At 37.1% G+C, this 19,554-nt stretch overlaps 1 protein-coding gene across 5 annotated transcripts in view; it reads right to left on the reverse strand.

The window, feature by feature from the left end:
• Positions 1 to 7,840: 7,840 nt before the first annotated feature.
• Positions 7,841 to 19,554, reverse strand: part of CDK12 (cyclin dependent kinase 12) — an 87,155-nt gene continuing 75,441 nt past the window's right edge. For 3 of the 5 annotated variants that reach the window (XM_039358985.1, XM_039358986.1, XM_039358991.1), the window contains one exon: positions 7,841 to 9,929. In XM_039358985.1, the coding sequence (XP_039214919.1) occupies positions 9,887 to 9,929 (43 nt within the window). In that variant the 3' untranslated portion in view covers positions 7,841 to 9,886. Of the gene's footprint in view, positions 15,534 to 19,554 lie in introns of all 5 variants that reach the window. The other 2 variants (XM_039358990.1, XM_039358987.1) reach the window with 2 other exon arrangements.

Raw genomic sequence — 19,554 nt, forward strand, 5'->3', positions numbered from 1 at the left:
ATGATCATAGTGATTTGCTTAAAACTGTCATAAAAATGGTGGTGAAATCAGGTCTGATTTGACTTATGACTACAATTTACACAGAAATTATAATCATAATTCGAAGGCTACCTGTAAATATTTCTAAACTGGCATCAGTGTCCTTTGAGGGGTGGGCAATGCAAAACGGGGAACTCATTATGCCTACATAATGTTTCAACTTCGTGTACCCAGAATTTTCTCCAATGTATAAGGAATCTATTGCAGGTGAAAAAGGTTCCTTACGGGACATACTAATGTAGAAAGTATTCTCAGAGACAGAAAAATACCAATCAGCACAACTGATGCTTCTGGATTCCATCCAGACAAGTGAAACCCTCTTGTAGTTCCCGATCTTGGTTCCTAGACCCACCCTGCAATTACAAAAGGGACAAACATGGAAGGGTCAATTCCAAATTGGCCCCTCTTTTTCCTCTTTACTCAATTTTGAGCAAGTCTTTCCTGCAGTCCAAAGAGGAATCAAGAAGAAGCTTTTGTGGAAGCTGCAGTTCCTTCTTCTTCCCTGTGTCCCCATTTTTGTTGGTAGCAGGGACCCCACTGTGTGTAAGCTGCTGAAAGAATCAATCATCATAATGATGCTGCAGCCTGCCATGCATGCTGGCTCTCTGTGGGAGCACCGTGGATTGGAACTGGTGCCAGCGTTCCAGACGGTTCAGAGAGGATGGGCCTGAAACTTGCAGGAGAAGAAGGAGGCTGGTAGAATATGAATAACCTCATTTGTGCCATGGCAATTGCATCTTGTAGCACTGAAAGTTTGTTGACATGACCAAGAGGAAAAGAGGCATGATTATAACCACTTAGTGAAACATGGATTGGTAGGTTGTTATTAAGACAACCATAAGGGTGGAACCATATTCTCCAGAAAAGTTCAGAAGATTGCCGTACGATGTGTGGCCCCCATCTACTCCCAGCCATGGAAGGTGATTGGACAAGGTTGTGCTTTGGATTTAGGTGCCACATTCAGCAGCTAGATGAACATCATACCAGTATAGTAAATAAATCTTGCTCTAATCCAATGTGAGCATTGATTTAATGTCCATAGTATATTTTCAATTTCATTTGCACAAGATTCAAATTAATATGCAAAAGTAAATCTTAAAACATATTCAAAATAAACTTGTGAATGTTATTGACACTCCGAATTATAGATGGGCTGGATTCATACTAGACAAGGCAGAAATGGGATTGCGTAACTTGTGGCTATCCTGGCATAGCATAAGCATGTTGTAGGATCAGGCTATTGAATTCAGCCATAATATAGTTTATTTATTTAAGATACATATTATGTGAAAATAGTAACTGGGAACTTTAATTTACTTGGACTTTAATCTAGGCATAGAATAATCTTCTCACTTGTTTTTAATTATTACTGTTGTTATTTTACTGATTCCTAATCACACAATCAGGTTCATACTGTATATAAATCTATTAAAAAACCAATCTCGCTGTAACATCCTAAACAATGGAAGATCTATAATAAAAAGAGATACAAGTAGGACAAAGACTTGAGATAGATCCTTACAATCATATATGAAATAATTCCTTAAGCAAAATAAGACCTGAAATGCAATCTTGAAAGGGAGGGAGGGAGGGAGAGAGAGGGGGGGGGGATCTTAACAGTGACAGCAGAATACTTGTTATGTATGGTTTTTACCTTTGTTTTGATTTGAGTTTCGTCTGCAGTGAAACCTAATTTTCCCCTTTATTATAAATTGTCTATAACACGGGTAGGCAACCTTGGCTCTTTTATGACTCGTGGACTTCAACTCCTAGAATTCCTGAGCAAGCCATGCTGGCTCAGGAATTCTGGGAGTTGAAGTTCATGAGTCATAAAAGAGCCAAGGTTGCCTCCCCTTGGTCTATACTATATCCCCATTCCTTGCATGATCTTAACAAAAGCCCACTGGGACTAGATAGTGCCTACAGACTTCATTTATAAAAAATTAAAATAGACTTAAAAATATTTGGAGAAAATGTCAAACATATTTTCATGAGTAATGAAATGGCATAGCAGTCACTTAAAGAGGATGCCATTTGTTGACTTTAAGCAAAATATATTTTAAAAATAATTATTAATTACAAATGGCATCTTTTTTGAATGGTATGTTTACACTAAATCAGGACAAGCATAACCAAAGATTGAAAGCCATAGCTATGAACTTTCTTTGGAGTTACCCAGTGTTAGACTGGCAGCATGAGGTAAGCTGAGGGAAAGGCAGCAAAGTTAGTTATTTAGTTTATTAATATGCACTGCCAGGTTGAAAGTGTGGTACTTGGTGGACTTTTGCCTCAGATACCAGAATGAATGGAGTGGACTTCAGTAACATGTAGTCTGCATTCTGAATTGGAGATGGGAAACCCTTTGCTATTCTACCTCAAGCATCAAAATGACTTATGGCAGAGCAGAGTTAGGCTGCCAAGCTAATGGGGCATTCACTGGGCTTTGTATTGGTTATAACCAGAGATGCATAGGCACTGTTGAAGTGGAGAAATAAATATACAGGAAATTGAATCGAACATAATGAGTCCCTGAATAATTTGTTGAAAAATGCGTAGACTGCATCTGATGAAATCTCAAGATGAAGAGCAGTGGCTCAGTAAATTTTTCCCTGATATCAGGAGAGAGAAAGATTTCAGTGATCTGCATGGCTTCTTATACCTTACTCGTACTTATCAAAACACAGACAGAGAATACATGAAGCTAACCATATTTGATTAGTGTGGAGGATCGTTAAGTATATCATCCTGAATTCCATGACGGAAACACTGCAGAACGTAAATATGAATAAACATATAAAACCTGAATAAATTTGGATTGTTAGGCAAAATAATAAAATTTGCACAGCAATCTATGCAAAAATATAAAAGGCTATTCAATATGCATAATTTATACAGATCAAAGAATTCCACTTGACACATTGTTTGGTAGCCTCATCCAGGAGTCATAAACTAGAAAAACATCTGATGTATTTAAAATTAATAAAGCATCATTGTCTGATCTTTATTGCTGCAATCTATTTTGCACTCCCCTCCACACTTAGAAATGAAGGTAAAAATTGGATTGATTTTCATCTTTGAAAGATAATATGGTTTTCTTATGGTGCCACCAGATTCCACTTTGAGTTCTTGTTTTTCAAATGAGATATTGTACTGCTTTCCTCTTAATGTTCAATCTTTTCATGGAACAAGGGAGCCCCAAATGTGGAAGTGATTTTCACTTCAGGGTTTCAGTGTTCCATCCTATTACAAACTGACTAATTGCCAAGTGGGCATCTTAAGCCGATGGCTCAACCTTGCTTGGTCAATAAAGCAAAGTGTTCATAGACTGGCATAAACTTTGCAGGATGGATCCAAACATGGAAGAGAAGGACAGAACTGTCATATTTCATTTAATGCCCAGAAGAATGCTAAACAAGTGTACTTCAGAATTCTCAGGGAATTTCCAAAGTATCACAGGATGGGCATTTGAAAGCAGAATACTGCTTTGCAAAAATGTCTTTCTGTTTTCTTAGCTATTTTCTTTTCTAGCTATTCTTCCCAAATGCAACTTTCTCAACCTCTATACTTTCTCAAGTTTTTCAATTTCATACTTTCTCAAATATAAAGTTATTGTGGAAGTAACATTTGGAGACAGAACTAGTTTGATGTAGTACAGTGATAATGTATTAGGCTAAAAACCAGGAGACTATGAGATCTAATCCCATCTTAGGCACCAAGCCAACTGGGTGACCTTGGGCCACTTACTCTCTTTCCATCCCAGGAAAAAAGCAATGGCAAATCACTTCAAAAATATATTGCCAAGAAAACTTCAGGACTAGTTGCCTGGAGTCAAAAGGCACTAAACCCCCCCCCACTCCTCCAGTTGGTAAAATGTAGAAAGTTGAGGGGGAGTTGATGAATATTTTCTAGGACCCTATTCCACATTTTTTTAGAGGGAAGAGTGCCTTTGAATCAGTTTTGATTCCTGGTAACTGCATGCAATTTTCTCAGCAAGATTTCTGAAATTGTTTACTATTGCCAACTTCCTAGGACTGACAGAGAGTGATTGGCTGGAAATCACCCAATTGTCTTTGTGCAGGACTAGAACTCATGATCTCCCAGATTCTAGCCTGGTGCTTTAAATGCATCTCACACTTCCCATAGCAATCAGAAGCAAAATTATTGATAAAAATCACAAATATTGTAGAACGTATTGTACAAAATGATGCAAATATTCATGATGTAAAATTTCACAGAATTTAGCTCTGCTTTTTTGCTTACCTGGATTTAACATTTGAAAGAACAGTGGGTGGCATGCAGATCCATGGAGTGAAGCTTAGGCTGGGCCACAGAGCTACATAGCAGCATAAGGAATGGTTTAGAAAATGGTAGCTGATGGAACAGCAAGGCCTAGATCTGCATAGATATTCCAGAGCCAAATACTGGAAGACTTTTGTTTTTTATTTTTATTTTTTTAAAACCTTTTGTTGCCAATGAGGCTCATTGTCAGAAGGGTAACAGAAACAACCACCATTTTATTCCTATAAGTCATTAGAATGTGATGATTTAAAAGAATTAAAAATGAAATTTGTGTATTGTTTTTTCTTCACAAAAATCATTAGGGATGAGTCTTACAACAAAATAGTGAAGTTATTGTAAAAAATGGAAGGAAAGAACAGTGCTAGTTATGGGATTGCAACTTAAGTATCACTACATGAGCATACAATGGCTTACCCAGCAAATCACAATGAACACAAAATACAGCACACACCCACAATGAGATCACCATCACTATTACAGCCCCAATCTCAGATGTCAGAACATCGGTTTGGCTATTTGAGGATCCCTGCATGAAGACTTTATGGTCTAAAATTATCCAACTGCACATGAAGTAATTCTAATTATTATTTGGGGTATCAGATTCTGAGAGAAGATGTACACGGTAAATTCCATAAAGCAGCAGCGGGAGAAGGCGTAGTGTACTGTATGCTTCAACTTTATCAAAAGATCTTATCGCTGCATGGAGACAAACACCTTTCTCCACCTTTCTCCCCCCCCCCCCCATTCCTATCCTGCTGTTGGCCTCTCATCCGCTGGCACCATCGTATTTTATGTGGCACGACATTTTATGGAAAATGCTCGTTCCCCGACCCCACCTGTTCCCAAGCTGCGCAAAAGCCCATTAATGAAGTTGGGCTGGTCTAGGAAGCCAGCCAAATCCTTGTGTCCTCATCAAAAGAGACATCTGTCCTTATGAAGAAGCAAGGGATTACCCAAGGGATGGAGGGAAGGAAGGAGGGGACGAAGGCTGCCAAGGGGGGGGGGAAATGTTTGTGAGGAGCAAAGCACTGTCTCTTTGATACAGATTGCCCCTTCCCCATTGTTTCTAAATGTAACATTCCTTAGCAGAACTAGAGATTCCTATCTGCTCTGGCCAAAAACAGGGACAATGGCCTGAATTCCAGGCCTAAAATGCCCTCACCCACTGCTTGGGACCTGCACCACCTTGTTTCTGCTTCTCAGGGAGGGGAAGAAATTGTTAAAAAGCTCCTGACTTTCTTTTTTTATTCATGTGTTGTTTTATTGCTGGCAAAAGCTGTCAGAGGGTGACTTCTGCCAAAAAGCATCCCTGAGCATCTTGGCCTAACATACAAATGGCATGCTAATGTGGAAATTTTAAAGAGCCTCTTTTGGTTTTTAAATCAGAATTTTAAATGAATGGCAAGGCACAGAAGGGACCCAGTCAAACGCTAACAATAATAGCACATCTTTTCCCCTGCTTCTCCCCCACCCCCACCTCCAAGATCCATCAGGCAAGGAACGTGGCAAGAATTTACCACACTCAGCCTTCTTCAAGTTGATCATTCTAAGGGAAGTGAATACTAAGCTGGCCTGCTTCGAAGTACAGTGTTACTAAACTGGAGATATTCTCTTGGAGATAGGCTACAGTTAGCCTATACCCAAATGATCAAAACAGAGTGATTCCGCACATGGGCAGAGTGCCCCTCTCTGCGGCATTATAAAAGAGCAGGGCTTTAAATAAGTTGTTCACAATAAGCAAAATCTTCTGCTTATTGCTCCTCACTGTTATTACTTCTTACAAGAAAAAAAAATTCATGTTGATATTATTTATGTAGTGGTATTAAAATTTCTTTATCTGCAATCGTAACACACTCAATGATTGACAACTGAATATGTGGACTATCAACAATTGGGGAGAGCACTATCGGCAGGCCCAGTTAGACAGAAAGGCGTCAGATTTGTTTCTTCATAACGAAATGAGTGTTTAAAAATCATAAGGAACACCCAAGGGTGAAAAGAAGAAGAAAATTTGCTCTGCATTTCTTCTCCACAATTATTATTGGGAGAGGAGGACAACACCTATAGGAATGGGAAGAGCCCAGCTGCTTACATCTACAAGCCAAAGTTTGCAGTTAAAATGAACTTCACCCCTTCTTGCTACAAGAATCTAAGTGATCTGGTTTTAAGTACATGAAACAACTCCCATTGAATCTGCTTGAGTCCTGAAGTGATTAAAGAATAGTGTGCAATTTAGTCTTCTCTATCCTGATTTTCTCCAGATGTTCTGGGACTACAACTTTCAGAGTTGCTCCAAGATATCTGGTGGACACTAAGTTGAGAAGGCTAACAGAGAAAACTAGATCAGGGATAGTCTGTTGACTCAGTCGCAACTCACTGTATGTTTATTCATTCAGAAATTGATTCAGATGTTGATTAAGTGTTTCTGAAAGAAAATCTTTTCCATGGTACTTTACATGAATTAAAATACAACTACACCCTGATTCACATGCCATGTGTGTACATGGAATACCTGGCCCATGTGAGAACTACCTCAGCCTAAAAGTCCATATTGGTAACAACCAATAATTAATACCTCCATGCACAAAAATATGGAAGCCATCAAAAATCACTTAAAAGCTCTGACTTGTGGCCATTCTCCTTAAAGGATAGCTATATATGTGAGAGAAAATAATACATATTTGTAGGTGACCATGAACTCCCATACCCAGTCCTTTATTTCAGGGGAGAAGACTCTCTTTACATAGGCATTCACAAGGAAGCAAGTGACAAAATGTACATTACAATGTCATGATTAAACCTTTATCTTTTATATATATGTAGGCAACTTTGTAATGGAAGTGTGATGGGACACAAGTTACATTATAATGTCACAATGTATGTTTCATCATTTTGGTTTAATGTACATCTTCATTATCCCTATTCAGAATTTGCTGAAGTACATTTCACAGTATTTTTCCACCGCTGGACATGATTGCCAGACAATTGAGAGTTCCTCATTCTTATCCTGTTCTGTTGCCATCTCTGTGTAAGTCTCAGACAGATACACCTACAAGTAGGTTTAACTTTTAATAGATATGAGGAGGGGGAGAGAGAGAGAGACAGACAGACAGACAGACAGAGACAGAGAGAAATATGGCAAAGTTAAGTAGTGCTCTTTTTTTATTTTGTTATAAAATTAATTCCAGGGAGCAATTTGCCTTGTAGATTTTCTCCCTTAACCTTCAATATAGCTTAGGTTCTTCTTTTTTCATTCATCTATCCATCTTTCAGATGTATCTTTCATTTAAAACCTTTTAGAAAAAAGCATCTCTTAGAAATGAGTTTTCCATAAACTGCAAATGGCTGCTTTTCTTTTCTCTCTCTTTCTGCATAAAATCAATTTATTGATATGAATCATGTACATGATCTAGGAAATATTAGGATTTGAGCACATAACATTACTCAATGTTGCCTTGTTTATTATAATGTATCACAAAGAGTTCTAGAGAACTCAGCTGCATATTATTTTGTAATCTATTTTATTACAAATTAAAACAATGGGAATTAAAAGTAACATTATTTACATATGGCACAGCATTCATAAGTAAATTAACTTTATGCACACAACTCAAAGAACTTTTGAATGAGTGGCGTCATTTGGAATATTTGTCCAAGATTTAATAATAAATCAAGTTTTACAAAACCTGAGTTGAGGACCACTTTCTACAGATTTCTTCCTTGAATATCCCTTCCTGCCCTAATCACAGTCCTTCCTTATATTCTTATTGGGGAACTCTAAGCTAATGTTTCTTATAAGATTGGAATAAAATCAATATCAAATCCTAGTTCATTACATGAACTTCTTAAACTGGCTAGGTTAAACTGTAATGCTCCACTTAAATGTATATAAAACCTTTAACTAAAACATGTGGTTTGGACTGCTATAGAAAAATTTGATTGAGAAGTCTGCCATTCTATCTTCATTTGTTCAAATCTCTCCTACTTTCTTTTTAAAATATTGAATTAATTTTGGCAGCTGAACTATAAAACTTTCTGAAAAATAACATTATCCTTACTGTGATACTCAACAAACAGTTGACTGAACAAAATGAGGTCTTTGGTTTAACTAGCTCATTTGTTATTTCATTTACAAGTTTTTGTTTTTGTTTGTCTGTAATTGGAATAATTCTGATGATTACTTATGCAATTTAAAACATTTGTATATATGCCACCTTTAGAATCCAATTGAACTATATAATGCAAATAAAATAGCTAATTAAAAACAACAGTCATCATAATTATCAACCTGTGTGGCAGAAAAAAATCCTCTAACATAAAGCTTGGGTTTACATATTCCACTAAAACACAGTTGGCTTCATCCTAACTCTAGTTTATTGAATAGGAATTAACTAGCTGGGTTCTTACAACACAACCATAAGCCATGGTGTGCACATCTAGAAGCTGAATTTACATAAAACATTAAGCCAGACTCAAATAAACCGTATTGCTACTATGTTCAGGGAGAAGAGGTACAATGACAGGCTACATGGAAGTGCCCCCCAAACCCCTTTTTAAACCCACAGAGTGAAGGGGCAAATGGGTGGGTTAAGCCTTGCAAATCAAATAAATAGTTTCTAGCTGTAGACACATCAATAATAAAACACTGAGATACTAGGATGAAAATTGGTGTCCTTGCGTAGGACATTATCTCCTTTTATCTCCAACTAGCACTGAAAATTCAAAGCATGATTCTCTTGTAGGAAGAAAAACCATGTAAAACATTATGCAATATACTCAGCAGTCTATTTTGTAACAAAGAGGTCAATGCAGAATTCTTGTGGCTCTTCTCTAATATTTATGTAGATAAAACTAGGTTACATCAAACCAGAACAGGGCTTCCAGGTCTGTGGTCCATTTAAGCTCCAGCAGCTGTTTATGTTAAAATCAGACACAGACTGGCTTCTCGAATTACTAAGCTATAATGTGATTTTTCCCTCCAAATGTGTGCCTTAGCCTAGTACATGAAATCTGTTTGTAAACCATGACTTCTGGTTTAGCTGTTTGAACCCAATCACCTATACTTTTTCCATAAATCATCAGTAAGAAATATGTGAAAAATGTTTCCTTCTACTGTTTTTTATTAGGGATAATTTTATTGTGTCTATTGGAATTAGCGAAGTCCAGGGTCAAATTCAGAAGATGTTGTAAACCATCTAGCAAATATTAGTAGCCAAATGTAAATTTAAAGAGCTAAACAGATTAGAGTCATTAAGGCAAAAAAAAGAGTACAAATTCAAGAGAACAGTCCAAAGTACAATCAAACGTTCCAAGAGTTAAAGAGACAGAATGTCAAGATCAGAGTTTGCTCAAAATTAAACTGTTGTTCTCAGCAATTAGCAATTAGTGTTCAATCTTTCTATAATAAGAGTTTCTATTTTAAAAAAAATGGTTTTTGGTTTGCCTCGTTATAAAAATAGACACCAAAATGTCCACATGCAGATGCCAGTATTATGGAGAAGTCAAGTTGAGCTGATGTTTCTTTCTTCCAAATTGACAGACTTCAAATTTAAAATGGATGGTAATTTCCATGAACTTCTTTCTGTTCTTTCCTGAAAAAGAGGAGTCTGAGGTAATAGCAGCAAGATTCAACTATATAAGATAAAGAAAAAAACATGAATTTCTATGTAGCGGGCTGAATAAGAGCACCATTGTGATATTATATTTATTTATTTATTTTATCCTGCATTTATTATTTTTTATAAATAACTCAAAGCATTAAACACATTTAATACATACCCTTCCTCCTAATTCTGATTAAAATGGCAAACACAATTTATATTACATCATAAGAAGTATAACTTTCAAATCATGAAAAGAAATAGTTCAGAAATTTTGATGGCCTAAATCAATGTTTCCCAATTTTTTTCCTTCATTACCAAAATGAAAGAAAGTCTTATCTAACTTTGATAAGTCTTAAATTAAATCCCTTCTTTCAGTAATGTCATAATTTTGAATGGTCATTGAATAAATGATCATAACTCAAAGACTACCTGTATTATAAAAACAATATCAATCAATGATCTTAACTATCATTTCAACAAATTATTGTTGATAATTTCACCAATTTTTAACTTAATAGGAATATTTGGAAGATTTTTGAATATATTTTAGTACACGTGGCAATCTTTAAATCAATTTAAATGTCCCTGTTGTGATGGGTAATTGGTTTGGATATCAATACTCAAAGAAAAACCACTTTTATCCAACTTTGAGTAATTTACCCAGGTTTGGGACACGCTCACCTACATGATCTCTTCCAGCTTTGATTCTATGATTCTATCCTTCAGCATTTTTTCCATATAGGTTTTCTCATATTCTCTGGACTGAGCTGTTGAAGTAGGTATATTTGCCAGTGAACACTATTTCAGTCTTTTAATATTGGCTTTCTGCTGGTTGAGTTGGTTGCATGGCTAGCACCCACCATAGTTTCTAACTCCAAATGTAAAACACAGTTTGGAGCATCACACCTCAACAACCACCACCCCGCTCTTTTATATATATGCACAATACACATATCACATGTTTATGAGTAGCTATTCTCATGTAGCTAGTGAAAACTTATTCTCATCCATGGGCTGACTCAATCTGGGCTAGTCCATGTGAACAGATTGCATTTTTAAAATGTTTTAATCTTTTCTTCCCCTTTCATTTCTGCAAACCACATGGTGTTCCCTTAAAAAAAAAAATAAAAGTCACCCATCAAACTCTCCACTCTCCCCCTCCCTACATTCTTTGCCATCATGGTGCCAGCAATTTATTAAAGATGAATGTACTGATTGTTGCTAAGCAACAGGTCTCAGCACAGGACAATCAGAGAATGCAGTGTGCTGGCAACCTGATGGGAAATGTGCTTGGAAAAGTTGCCCAGAATTCAATACCACCCTCAAAGCTGGGTACAAAGGTCCTTCTGAGCCTTTCCGCATAATTATGTAAGGCATGCCCCAAATACCTTTTTTTTTAAGAAAAAAAAAACCCTCACTGCATCAGCTCCATAAGGTAGAATTAGAAAATGGCAGTGAAGCACCACAACTGCATGTAATGGATCTGGGAAGGAATAACTTATACTGCTTGGTTTTTTGAAAGGTATGCGAACTGCATGCTGTCTGTTTTCTGTGGTAGTTGCTGATGTATGTATTTACAAATCACTTAGGTCAGAACTAAGGCTCACTTATTAGATGGGGAGAGGGAATGCAGCTACAATGGGTAAGTAATGGAGTCAAGTGGAGAGGACTGCATCACATACTTGGACAAAGCTGGGGTTTTCTTTTTTCTGATAGAGTGAGGTTGGGGTTTTTCTCATTAACATTATTAATCAGATCTTTATAGAACTTATTCTGCAAAGGTCCTGTGCTCCTCAGTTCAAAATGGTAGGAAGTTGAGATCAGAGGGAGAAAAAAAAGAGATTTGAGGTTACATAAACAGCTCTGCCATGATCCTTCAAAAGAATATTTGAAGAGAGTGAAAATGAAGAGATGTGGATGTAGTTCTACTGGATTTGAAGTGCACAAATCAAAACAACCATTAGATGGCAGCAAAGAATTTTTAGATTTTTCCTAGTGGAGGAAGCATACTTGGGAATAATTCAGATTGTTATCCAAGAAGCTGTATCTTTATTCATTTGTTAGTAATATGTATCATATTATTTTCTTCAACAAAGTTCAAGAACTTTGTTGGCTTATAAATATATAATATACAATAATTAATCTAAACAGAAAGTTGCGTCAATAACACTAAAAAGTAAACTCCCAAAATCTCTTTCAACATTGTCTGAAAAACCACATCATTCAATGTTCTAGACAACACTGAACCCTGGAGATCTATGTTTTCCATGAGATACTGCAGGGCCTTCACTTGCCACTTTGCTGTTTATTGAATAGGGAGGGATCTCTTGGCTTCCCCTAAGGGTGACAAGGTCTCTGAATGAAAAAAAGAAAAAGAAAAAAAATGTACACTAGAGATTCTGAACTGAACATATAAGGAAGGAGAGATGCATGTATCAAATAAGTTGAAAACAGACTGTGCATATAGAAATATGGAATCTCCAGTTATTATATTTATAAAGAAGAGGGCATTATACTACTGGAAGGAAGGATTTAAATGAACTGGACCCTGCACTAGCAAATATTTGAGGGAAAGATATATCTGTTCATCCCATTCTCCTAACAACTTAGCTATGAAATACGCACATGCATACACACACACACACAGATGCGCGTGCGCGCGCGCGCGCGCACACACACACACACACACACACACACACACACACCGTAAGTTAAATCTCCCATGAGCAATGCAGCTGTTAGGGTTTTAGCTGGCTATTCGCTATATACGTGCAATTCATTCAGAGTCACACACTGTCTTGAGTTACTGTCAAAAGGCAATTCAAATATGATCCTGCAGAAGAATAAGTTTAAATGCCAGCTTGGACTAAGACTAAGGAATACAACTTTGAGAACCTGACTTCAAATCTCACTTGATTATAAAAGGTAGGCAGGTAGGCAGGTGGAAGGGACAGAAGAAATGTTGATAGATCGGGTAAAACAAGTCTTTAGGGCATAGAAAACTGACCTTCAGAAAATAATTAATATATTGGCAGTATACTATGTGTTCGAGATCTCTCATTTAAGGCACGCTCAAAACTAAAATAGAAGCAAACAATCCTGCCTCCCTTCTGTATTTTGGACCTACCTGCAAATTTTAAGCTGATCTGAACAAAGATCTGTTCTCTTATGTAAAAGGCTAGGTGCAGAAATTTGCAGCTGTCTGATGGAGCTGTATGAAATGCAGACCTATGTTTTGCCAGATATTTCTTCTATTGGCAGTACATGTTATTCAGCCCCAATTCCATGTAAAGTAACCTGGGGTTAGGGTGTGTATGTGTTATTGTATCTTCATGTCTCTAAATATGCATTTCTGTGTTTGTGAAATTCTCCCTTCCTTCTCCCTGCCTCATGATGGGTGTGGGAGGATCTGTGTGTGTGGAAGGGGAAACTGAAGTTTCTCTAAAGCAGACATGTCAAACTCGTGACGTCATGTGATGTCGCACAACGTATTGGAGCTTTTTTGCCATTGCTGGCAATGTGGTGGGCGCGGCTCCAATATGATGAAACCGGCCCGCGGGCCAGCAGTTTGACACCCCTGCTCTAAAGTGAATGGAGGAAACTTCTGGTTCAGTTTGGAATGGCTCTTGTTTGGGGCCAGAAGAAACCATTGTCAGATGCTTTAGGAAGCAAAAGAGAGAAGAAAGCTGAAGATGTGCATGCCCCAGGAAGGCTAAATACTGTTAGCCCTTGTTTAGCAACTACCTCATTTAGTGACCATTTGCAGTGGTAGTGATGAAAAAGAAACTTTGTGACCAAACTTTGCAGATATATGAAGCAAAGCTGAAATGGGATTGTAAGCACAGTCACAGATTCATTTAGCAACCATTTCACTCAATGAGCAAGTTGCTGATCCTAATTGTGGTTGCTAAACAAGGACTACCTGTAAAAATAGTGAAGTTGTAACCCTGAAGATGGAAGATCAAGGGTTGAGGTGATCAGTGAGTGAGTGATCAAGTAGGAAGAACTTTGTTTCCCATCATTTTCCATCTCTGATTGTGAACCATGCTTATTTTAAAACATCAATGGAGAAACTAAAGCAGAGATTATTACCAGAGGATAAGAAGAGAGTACCAAGAAGCACCTGATTTGTGTTAAGTATGGGCCCACATGCATTATTAAGCTGCCTGACATGATCAGACATGATCCTCTGGGCCACTTGGTCAGAACAGAGTGATGTATTTATTGAGGGAAGGGGATGCACCAACATTGGATGTAAATGTCCCTTTTCAAGCAGTGAGGGGAAAGACGTATAAAGGGCAAAACACTTATACTGAATCCCATCAAATGAACATTCAATACATACACAGAGGTGTTCTGCTGCTTGATATTTCCTTAGGAAACTGGCTGGAGATAGAGGCAAGATTTACTTGGGAGAATAACATTTTGCTTGAGGGGCATTTTTTTAACACAACCATTGGCAGACTTGAGGAAATTGGGTGAGTTGGATAAGGTTCTTCACCTATCCACTGTGCATCAGAGGATACACTCAGCTAGCTATCATTCTTGCCAGCTTATATTTGATATTTTATCCAAAGGTGTTTTCACGAGCTGTACGTTTGGCTTGGATCCATTTGTGAGTCATGTATTCATTGCATTTTTCTACATTCAGCCATCCTCTCAAAATGAAGTCCAGGATGCCATGTGATGGCTTCTAAGAGCCTTGAGCATAATTAAGCCTGCTTAGCTTCAGAAATGTGACTTTAGATCATAAGCTTTGGGCTACAAAAGTCAATAGCCTTGCCCTGAAGTAAAGGCATTCAGGAATATTTCCAACTCTAGAAATTCTGGGAGTTGTAGTCCAAATACATCTATAGGGCAGAAATGGGGAAAATTGCCTGTAGCCACTTGTAACCATCAGGGACTTTTATCCATGATACTTATCTCCCATTAAAGCTAGGAACTATCACCATATCTGTGGCTATGGAGGTGAGTTTGATAAGTGGTGCATTTAGATAAAATAGTCCTGACAGTTACCTATTCAGAACTCTTATTGTCAAATGAATTCAACGGTTTATGAAGTATAATGACAGAAGAAGAAGAAAAAAAACAGGTATTTCTTTTTTGCTTTCCATATTCCTCAATATATTTCATGGGGAAAAAAACCTGGCCCCAAAGTCCACTGGTCAAACTAAAGGCAGGCAGAATTAAGATATAGAATGTTAACGTATGTCAGGAATAAATGAGTGCCACAAAGGAGTATAATCTGTTTTTCTAATATGACCACAAGCAGAGTGTTAGTGGAATTAGGCCGACAGCTGCTACGTTATTTTTTCCTCTTTCAACCCCCCTTCTTTGCCACCCCTCCTCCCAATCACTCCACGCGCCAGTAGGAAAAAAAAAAACCAGCACCCACCACCATCCTATTTCTCTGCCTCCATTCTGCGGTTTTTCCGCAGGCACTGCTGCCGAGTTGGCAGTCCTTCGGCGTCACACCTTACTGCTTTTCAAGATTGCTCCATAGAGAGCTGGGGAAAATGGCAATTTTGTGTTGATGCCGCTTGGCAGCGGGGGAAGAGTGAAGAAAAAGTTGGAACCCGTGCCAAGGCTTCCCTAGGGAGAGATTGGAAAGATAGAGAGAGACAGGCATAGTGAAAGTTCAAACACACACACATCACATACATGAAATACAGTTGACTACTTATGCATGTCCCATGTTGAAATCAACAAACTTCATTCTAAACATATAAACATGCAAATACATGATGTGATGGGAAGATGGGAAGAGAGAAGGTGTTGAAAGTGTGTTCTTTTCTATGTGTTTGTGTATGTTGCTTAATTTTTTTTTTTTTGGATAGCAGTAGAATGCAGTATGCAAATGAGATTGTTATTACCGCAATGTTCATCAAGCTGAGCTGAGAAGACATTAATAGCCTGATGAATATGCATGTGAATTTGTTAATTAAGTTAATTATTCTGCTGAAAATGCATTCGTCTTCCAAGGACATTCTCCCAATGATTTCTACATGCTCCACTCATTAGTCATGCTATATTTTATCAGTGAAATGAGTTTGCTTAAGTTGTAAAAAAAAAAAAGGAAAAGGAAATATAAAATAAACGAATGAATTAAAAAGGGAGGCGATAAAGGGTAAAAGTGTCAAAAATAAATAGCTAAAAAATTTAAAGTGACAAATACCAAACAAAAGTTTGAAGGACTCTGTAGTTTGGAAACAACAATGTATTTTTGCTGGAGGAGGGAGCTATGAGGGTAATCCAAGTGCAGTCAATTTACTTTTCCGTCTGTCCATCTCTCTTTTTTAACTTCTGTCTTTTGTTTGATGAAAAAAAACTTTTTTTTATTCTGGTGCCAAATTTCCAACACATTAATTAATTGTTGTAGCCAATTAACTGTAGTTGTGCAAATGAGTTTAGCACTAATTACCATGCAGTGCTTGTAATCACATAAAAACTTGCTGAGAGAGAGAAGGAGGGGGAGAGAAGAGAGAGAGAAAGGGGGAAAAAGGAGGAAAGAAGAATAACTGATAAGGGTTGAGTATTGTTAGCTTAAAACAATGGTGCAAGTAGATACACTAAATTAGGGTCCCCAGAATTACAGAGCCACCAGAATAAAATGATAAAAAAAATTGGAAGGGGTTCTACTTAATAATCTAAGTATGGTATGGAGCCCTGAAAATATCTAGGGAGTGGCTTGATAAGTCACCAGGTGGAGTCTAGCCATTGCATCATTCTGTTTTTAATGAAGGCAAGTATTCAGAAAAAAGAATGTCTGCCCGTATATATGGTTTCACTTAAAAACAATCAAATATTTTAATATGACAAAAATTTCCATTATATTACACCATCTTGATTGTGACAAAATATTGTTACTCTCCCTGGGGCTATTTTTAGATTGAGAATTGCTTGTTGTTTGTTTCACTCTAGCTATTGCTGACCAGCCCAAATAAGAAAGATCCTAGAAAGAAGTTGAATCTATGATTCTGTGGTGTAATAGTAGCTTTCCCCAGCCTGCAGTTCTCCAGATGTTTCATGTCCTGCTAACTGAAAACTATGAGAGTTTTATTCCAATACATCTAGAAGACATGATCTTGGAGAAGAGTAAACTTGGTATGAGTAAGATTGGAAACATACCAAGGGAAGACACAAAATTATGATAGTCTCAAATGAATACTGTGTACATCAGAATAAGCCTACTGGAATGGCCACCCAAGGCCAAATCCATCTGAGAGGGTCCAAAGATTTCCTGTTGGAATGGATCAATAAAAAAAGAACACATGGAATTGGGAGAAGAGACTCTTCTTGCTAAGTTACATATGCAATACTTCAGTAGATAGCTATTCTTGATTATCATGTTCAGAATCTGATCATCATATAAAGTTCAGAGCATGCAGGATAATACTGTATGTTTCCATTGCTCTCTTTTGACCCACTTTTCAAAGAGAGCAGGCATTTCAGCTTTATTTGGACATCCAAAACTGGCCATTCATTTATTAGATAATAAATCTAGAGGAGGACTTATATTAAACTAGAACTCATGCTGTGCTATAAATTATAAAAATTCCATGAATGTGAAGCTTTGGAAGGTTATCAGCAGTATTAAAGAGAGGAGGCGCATCAGTAGAAGTGCATTTTTACAGTCAATTATTGAAACAATCAAATATGCTTTTGCCATGGACAAATTCCATATATATGCCTATATGTTAACATATTAACAAACTAATTACTTGCACTGAATTACTTTCTTCTGCCAATCCCCACACTGACAGAAATAGGGTGTATAAAGAAAGAATAAAAATCCCAGTATTTCTATTAAAAAGAATTTCCATACTGGTTGTTGCATGCTATATAATAGACAAGTTGTATTTGTATGTGTGCATACCTCAATTTACAGTATAGTTCAGAAACATTAGATACATCATAAAGCAATAATTAATGCATTAAAATAAATGCAATTATTGCTTTAAACTAATAAAATAACTACAACAATAGGCATTTTAAAAGTCCAAAAACACCAATCGTACAAAAAGTTTAAAAATAAACTAGTGGGATTAAGAAGAGAATGCATATTTACAAAAGTAGATGTTTAAGCATACAATATCCTTTTTATAGGCATATATACAAATATATTTATTTACAAAAGTCTGTCAACATCCAGCTCAAGAATCCAAATTCTGTCTCCAAAAATCTTATTCTTTATTGAATACACTGCATGGTAATGTTGAAGCAAAACCAACTATGTCAAAGCAAAACTTTGACTATGAAGTTCCAACACAATTTATAGACTTAAACAATAATTTTCCCAGTCAAACCTTAACATCTTATATAGTCCATATAAACAAGTTCACTTTGTTATGGGAACCATCTGTTTCAAATCCACACCTGATATTATGTCCTTGAAAAAGTTTCAGGCTCTAACAGTCTTCAGTGGAACTGTAAAAGTTTTCTTTCTCCATCTAACACGCTTGAAAATAACACCTCCACACCTTACTCTAAGTTGAAATGCAGACGCACATAGCTGCCAAAGTTTCTTCTTTGATAAAGTCATTCATTCAGTCAGTCAGTCAGGAACTGTCTATCTATCTATCTATCTATCTATCTATCTATCTATCTATCTATCTATCTATCTATCTGTCAGTCAGTCTCTCTCTCTCTCTCTCTCTCTCTCTCTCTCCTATTCATCTATAGAGAGAGGCTGTATTCAAAAACTACTCAGAAACAATGTTTCAGAAATGCATGAACACAGCACCTCTCTGCTATTCATTAAAGCAGCCCTTCTTTTTCTGGGTTCCATGCCAGCCTTTAAAAAAAAGGCACAGCTGGATTTTCCCCCCTTCATTTTCAACAGACACCTGGAAAAAAACCCACTTACTTTAATGAAAAGCTGAAAAATGCATTTCTGAATCATTTCTGAAAAACATTTGCATGCAGGGAAGCCTTGTCTGCTTGTGCTACACCATATGGCTGAGTAAACAGTATGTGCCTGCATGCCACTTGTGCAAATTGCAAGGAATGAAGAGTTACCACACCTAAATTATAGCTGGAAAGCAGCATTCTCCAACTTGGGCCTTCTGGGAATGTAGTTGCCAACCAGCCACCAGTGTTTGGCATGTATTTTCTGTGTTGCCGGACCTTATTTTTAAGTGATGGAGTGCCTTGCATTTGCAACTGCTGTACAACTCTAAGTAACTGGTTACATCTGAGACACTGCTACTCAGATGAGGTCATTTTTGAATTCCTATAATATTACTGACCGAGAGAAGGATTCTCCTTTCCCCTGGTCCTATTTGGAATTAAAACTGCTCTTCTTTTATAACAAACCACTATGATGTGCTACTCTGTGAGTGATGGAAGCTCAGGACAGTAATGGCTACAGGTGTGTTTGCACCAAGTTCTCTACCTCAGTGTATGATTCAAGATTCTGACAGACATGAAGAAGTTTTAATGCAACAATAAGGGATAAGTTACAGACTATTGGAAGTTGTGATAGGAACTTCCTGTCCAAATTTATTAGTTACTTCATAAAGATGGAGTCTCTTTGAATGCTTTTAATCTCTTTTTCCTTGGGTTTTTGCAACCTGGATTCGACTGTCATTTATGAGATAAGCTAGTAATGAAC

Source organism: Crotalus tigris, unplaced genomic scaffold, assembly GCF_016545835.1.
Source record: "Crotalus tigris isolate CLP2741 ecotype Arizona unplaced genomic scaffold, ASM1654583v1 scf7180000019068.10715455, whole genome shotgun sequence".
Taxonomy (NCBI): Eukaryota; Metazoa; Chordata; class Lepidosauria; order Squamata; family Viperidae; genus Crotalus; species Crotalus tigris.